Source organism: Dasypus novemcinctus, chromosome 21 (assembly GCF_030445035.2).
Source record: "Dasypus novemcinctus isolate mDasNov1 chromosome 21, mDasNov1.1.hap2, whole genome shotgun sequence".
Taxonomy (NCBI): domain Eukaryota; kingdom Metazoa; phylum Chordata; class Mammalia; order Cingulata; family Dasypodidae; genus Dasypus; species Dasypus novemcinctus.
In genome coordinates this window covers 58,904,564-58,910,868 of record NC_080693.1, presented here as the reverse complement: position 1 = coordinate 58,910,868, position 6,305 = coordinate 58,904,564, and the positions used below count along the sequence as shown (strand labels likewise).

Below are 6,305 nucleotides of genomic sequence, written 5' to 3'. Positions count from 1 at the left end.
TTGGAGGGGGACCTAGCCAGCCCTCCCGAGGCCCTCTCTCTCTGCCATGCCCAGAATTCCCCAGAACATCTGCCATGAATGGGATTCTAGCTTCCCCAGACCCAGGAAGACCCGTGAATGGAGGAAAACTCACGTCAGCCTCTCATCTTTGGAGACCACTAAAGCAGAGCGTGGTGTTGTAGCAGGAGCACATGGCTGGAGTCAAGGGCCTGGGTTCCGGCCTCTGCTCTGCTCTCCAATTCTGTGTTCCTGAGCAAGTTGGACCCTCTATCATGGGCCTCTGTGCCAGGAGGGGCTCAGACTGTACGTTCTGAGGTTCCTTTCAACCCCTGGCCCAGTGCCTCTGAGATTCCCTGGCAGGACCCTCCCCACCTTCTGCAAGGCCTCCCCAACTACTGCACGCACTCCATTAGTACACTACGTGTACCTATTCAGTCCTGCCCGGCATCAAATCCGTGTCTCTCCTGCCCAAGGCTCCCTCGGGAGACTCCTAGAGGAAGAGAACTGCATCTCTCCATGGTGAGGCTGAAGCCCTCGTCTTTCCCATCTTTGTACCACCAGAGTACTTGGCACATGGGTGACATTCAAAATACGTGCGCCTCAAGTGTCATTGAAATTGTATGTGCAAGACCGTCCCTATGTAAGCCAGAGGGTGGGGAGGGGCAGGAAACGTGGGTCCGAAACACAAACGCCTGAATCAGGGTGTGGGCAAGGGTCCCCACACCTGGCTGTGAATTACCTGCTCGCAACACATCTCTGTCTGAGTAGGGGCTGCATCCATTTTCTACACCCCAGGGTGAGGAACAGGTGTGTGTGTGCACGTGTGTGTCTCCCTCCCTCAGCCTTGTCCCATTTGCATCTGTGTCTGGCCCAGTGAGAGGTTGGGAAGGTGAGTTGTGAGATGAAACAGCAGTTTCCTACCTTCTTTATGAAGACACCTGTCTGACCTGCTTTATGAAGACACCTGTCTGACCTGCCTCTCCTTGGGGTTGGCTCCAGTGTTTTCAGTATTTGCAGGGGGAGGAGGGAGGAGAGGAAAATGCTTAAGTCTCACCAGGGACTTTAGGCCGTTCTCAGTCCAACACTCTCTTCCCTCCCTCAGATAACCGAGAGAGAGCCAGGAGGGAAAGCGCCTGGTGGAATGGTCACTGATGTGTCGGGGAGAGGGTATGGTCAAGGGGCAGGTGAGAGGTTTCTAGGTTAGGAATCCAGACTGAGACCCTCTCCCCCACCCCCAGATGGTGGGTGTGTAGGCTCACCCTGGGGGTTCTTCTCCCGCCCCAACACACATATGCCCCCAAACACCAAGGAAACCTCTCATCAGGCAGACTCCACGGATATACACACATGTCCCTGCAGACGCACACACGCCCATGCAGAGGCACAGCCATCCAGGCAAACCTTTTCCTTTCTCTGTCTTTCCCTTGGTTTGAATTTCGTGCAGACACATATGTTGTGTGTGTGCGAGGGTGGGTGGGGGAGGGGCAGACAGGGAGGAGGGATGGCATGGTGCCAGCATCTACCTATGGGGCCTGGGCCAGGGACTCCCCCACGCCCACCCTGGGAGGGGGCCTCAGCTGTCCCTTTGTGGCTGAGGGGCCCCTCCTGGGGGGGGGGTGCAGGCAAGCACATAGTTCCCTTCTTCACACCACAGGGTCTGGTCCCTGACCCACCTTGGGGGCCTGTAAGGGAGAAAAAAAAATGGACAGAGAAGGGCCCTAGAGGGAGCATAGAATTGGGGGCCACTACAAACGCAATCTCCAGCCTTGCCACCCCATTGTTCCCATGTGGGAGCTCTATATCCGAGGGGGGCAACTCCTCCCTACCTCCCTCGCAATCCCTGCTTTCCCTGCGATGGGCGGGGAGGGGAGGGCGGCAGAGATATTTATTTATTTCCTTTATTTATTTAATTTTTTTTTTTTTTTTTTTTTTGGAGTAGAGAGTGACAGATGGCGGCGGGTCCCGGGGGAGCCGGCTCTCCCCCAATGCAGACGCATGCCAATCACCGTCTCTCATGTGATAGCTGCTGCCCGTGACGTGCCAAGCCATATGGCCTGGCATAGAGGCTGGTACCCCGCCTGGTAGAGATGCCACACTCGCTCCGCGGTTCGCATGGCGCTCTGAAGACGCCGGCGCCCGCCGCCTTGAGGAGCCGCTGCCCCCGCTCCCTGAAGATGGGGGAACAATGAAATAAGCGAGAAGATTCCTCTTCTCCCCCCTCTCTCTCTTGCCCCCTCCCCCCTCCCCTCCCCTCTCCCCTTGACTCCTCTCCGAGGTAAGTTGTCCGAAAGGGAGCTAGATCTGACCCGCCAGTTGAGGGGGGATGGGGAGAAGCGGCTGCTTCGGCCGACACCAGGGTCCCCAAACCCCCCTTCCTGGGGAGATGCCCCCCTCACGGGGGTGGCATCAGAGGCACCCCGGGTTCCCTCTCCCCGGGGGTTGTAGCTCGGGGGGCTACGGAGGGAGGCGTTTCTGCCTGCGAAGGGCTTTGGGAAAAGGCAGGTTCGTGGGGTGGGCGGCGAAGAGGCTGAGGTGGGGACCCCCCTCCATGGCCCTCCCGGAGGAAGCGGCGACCTTTCCCCACCACCAGAAAAAGAGAAGCGAACAAACACGATTGGATTTTTTTTCCTGTCCACCCGAAACACAACGAGATCTGAAGAGCTGTGTGGGAGGGGGCAGTCCGGAAGGGGGAAGGGGCTCCCTGACCGCAGGGGAGACGGATGGGGTTCCTTCTCTCCGTCTCCTTCCCACGCCCGGGTTCCTCGGTCCTCGCCGCCCAGAGCCGGCTCCGGGAGCTGGGGACGCCGCGGCTGCAGGAGGCGATCCCCCCGCCTCTGGAATTGGGGCTGCGGGGGTGGGGGCCGGGCCGGGGGCGGCGCGCGGCCAAGTTGCAAATTGGATTAGGGAGAGTGGGGGTGAGCGGCCCCGGAGGGCTGGGGCAGCCGGGTCGAGGGGCCCGGGCCCGGGAGCCGCGCCGCCAGCAGCGGTCCCCCACGGCGGCCGCCCGGCCGCCCTTCTCCGCGGGGAGAGAACAGGCTTGCAGGGCGAGCGCGCCGCCTCCCCGGCCAAGGCATCCGGTCCCTAACCCCCCCACCTGTCCCCGCCCTGACCCTGAACCGAACCTGGCGCGGGGAGCGACCCCCAGTGAAGCGAGGGGCGGAGCCGGGGCCCGGCGCTGTGCCGAGGGCCTGGGCCGAGCTCCCCCGCCGGCATCCGCGCGCGGCGGGGCCGGCGGGCTCTGGGCGGGGCAGGTGGAGAACACCGGACGTGGGGGTGGAGGAGGCTTGGGGGGGGGACCGTGGTGACCCCGGCGGGCCCCTCACTCTGTGCTGTCTGTCTCCCCTTCCCGCCCGCGGGGCGCCCGCAGGCACCATGCTGACCCGCCTGTTCAGCGAGCCCGGCCTCCTCTCGGACGTTCCCAAGTTCGCCAGCTGGGGCGACGGCGACGAAGACGAGCCGAGGAGCGACAAGGGTGAGGCGCCACCGCCGCCTCCGCCTGCGCCGGGACCGGGTGCTCCGGGGCCCGCCCGGGCCGCCAAGCCGGGCCCCCTTCGTGGAGACGAGGTGGCGGAGGCCGCGCTGGCCGAGGTCAAGGAGGAAGGCGAGCTGGGGGGCGAGGAGGAGGAGGAAGAGGAGGAGGAGGAAGGGCTGGACGAGGCGGAGGGCGAGCGGCCCAAGAAGCGCGGGCCCAAGAAGCGCAAGATGACCAAGGCGCGCCTGGAGCGCTCCAAGCTGCGGAGGCAGAAGGCGAACGCCCGGGAGCGCAACCGCATGCACGACCTGAACGCGGCGCTGGACAACCTGCGCAAGGTGGTGCCCTGCTACTCCAAGACGCAGAAGCTGTCCAAGATCGAGACGCTGCGCCTGGCCAAGAACTACATCTGGGCGCTCTCGGAGATCCTGCGCTCCGGCAAGCGGCCCGACCTGGTCTCCTACGTGCAGACGCTGTGCAAGGGTCTGTCGCAGCCCACCACCAACCTGGTGGCCGGCTGCCTGCAGCTCAACTCGCGCAACTTCCTCACGGAGCAGGGCGCTGACGGCGCGGGCCGCTTCCACGGCTCGGGCGGCCCGTTCGCCATGCACCCCTACCCGTACCCGTGCTCGCGCCTGGCGGGCGCCCAGTGCCAGGCGGCCGGCGGCCTGGGCGGCGGCGCGGCGCACGCCCTGCGGACCCACGGCTACTGCGCCGCCTACGAGACGCTGTACGCGGCAGCGGGCGGCGGCGGCGCGAGCCCGGACTACAACAGCTCGGAGTACGAGGGCCCGCTCAGTCCCCCGCTCTGTCTCAATGGCAACTTCTCGCTCAAGCAGGACTCGTCGCCCGACCACGAGAAGAGCTACCACTACTCTATGCACTACTCGGCGCTGCCCGGTTCGCGGCCCACGGGCCACGGGCTGGTCTTCGGCTCGTCGGCTGTGCGCGGGGGCGTCCACTCGGAGAATCTCTTGTCTTACGATATGCACCTTCACCACGACCGGGGCCCCATGTACGAGGAGCTCAATGCGTTTTTCCATAACTGAGTCCTCGCGCCGGCCCCCCTTTTTTTCTTTTGCCTTTGCCCGCCCCCCTGCCCCCAGCTCCCTGAGCTTAGGGGCACCCCCACCTCCCCCGGCGGCGTCGGGCATGGGGCGCGGGCCGCCGGTCCTGCCGCTCTCCTGGGCAGCGCGGTCCTCTTACCTGTGGGTGGCACGTCCCAGGGGCCTTGCATCCCCCAGGGGACTCGCCTTCATTCTCCCCAAGGGGCTCTCTCCTTCTATCTCCCAGGGAGTGCTTCTCCAGGGACCCCTTCCCGGGCGCTCCCTGGAGACCCACCCCCCCATTCACAATCCCTTCGCTTAGGTTTCCTTCCCACCCCCCACCCTCGCCCCCATCCCGCCCCCTGCAGGCCCAAAGACCTTGGTAAAGGGGCAGCTGAGCTGTGGGACGCCGTTTCCCCCCATTGTTATGTTTAAATCAGACACCGAGCTGCCGAGGCAGAAAGGAGCCGGGCCCCCCTCTTTCTTGAAGAGGGTAGAGGACAGGGCGCCCGAGCCCGGGCCTGGAACGTCCCCACCCTCAATCCCGAGTCTCAGCGCTTTGCGATATTAATTTCGGCGGGAGGGGATGTGGATTGAGAGGAAAGAGAGAGGCCAAGACAATTTGTAACTAGAATCCGTTTTCCCCTTTCCTTTTTATAAACAAACAAACATACAAAAAAAAAAAAAAAAAAGCTTAGAGGCGACGGAGGCCGAACGCATTGTCCGGATCGGAGAGAAAACGCAGTAAGAACTTTTAGAAGCAATAAAAGGCAAAAAATACTACTACCAATAATAAAAAGACACAAATATCTATGCAAGGAGGTTCTGACTGAGCCTAGCGGCCCGGCCCGGCCCCGGGATGCCCTCCTGGCCGCGGGCCGCGCCGCCCCAGCGCGGATCTGTGCACTTTGGTGAAGTGGGGGCCGGCGCCGCCCCCTTCCCCTCCCCAGGTTCTTACAATCAGTGACTCGGAGATTTGGGGCCCCAGTGCCACTGCCCTCCCCCGCCCCGTCCCCGTTGTGCGTCATGCTGTTTTTTAAAAACCTGTTTCCAAATTTGTATGGAATGGCAAACTGTTGGGGGGTCGGTTTGGGGAGGGAGGGTTTGCATGAGAGACACACGCACACCACACTGCACGCACACGCAGGCCCAGCGCGGGCCTCCCGGAGCACGGGGAAGCCAGCTGGCCCACCTCCCCTCCCCAGCGGGCGCCTTCGCCCCTTCCCAGGCTGAAGGGGTTGGAGCAGAGAGCTGGGGTCCGGCCTCTGCCCCTGCCGGGACCGTGCCTCGGTGGGCTCCAGGCGCCGGGCTACTTCCAGAGGCTGGAGACGGGCCTATTGTCTGAGGAGTCCTCCCGGCTCTGACCGGCTAGTGGGGAGGGGTGGGGAGAGGGCTGAGGGCTCCTTCTGGAGGTTTCCCCAAAAAGGGGCAAAAGGAGAACCTCTCCCCACCGGAGGCAGGGTACCAGGCACCCAAACACAGGATGCAAAAATACAAACCCACAGTCGACACACCCACACACCTACACACTCACACACACACTTGCAATTTTACCTTCTCTTGTAGCGAAGCTGAAACTCCCGTCGGACACCCGAAGTGCATTGCGTGTTTCTGTTCAGTTTAATGACGATTAATAAATATTTATGTAAATGAGATGCAAAGCCCGACCGGTTTCTCACGATGGCCTCATTTCATTGGGAGCAGGGGCATTGAGCAGGGTCTCAGGTGATGGAGGCAGCGTCAAGTGATGGTGTGGAGGGGATCTGAGGCGGGGCAGAGGGACCCTG

General features: G+C 62.7%; 1 protein-coding gene across 1 annotated transcript; it reads left to right on the top strand.

Moving 5' to 3' along the window:
- Positions 1-2,056: 2,056 nt before the first annotated feature.
- On the top strand, positions 2,057-5,210 carry NEUROD2 (neuronal differentiation 2). Its single transcript, XM_004454965.4, has 2 exons — positions 2,057-2,275; positions 3,368-5,210. Exon 2 carries the CDS (start codon positions 3,373-3,375, stop codon positions 4,519-4,521), a length of 1,149 nt encoding a protein of 382 aa, XP_004455022.1. The 5' UTR covers positions 2,057-2,275; positions 3,368-3,372; the 3' UTR covers positions 4,522-5,210.
- Positions 5,211-6,305: the final 1,095 nt, after the last annotated feature.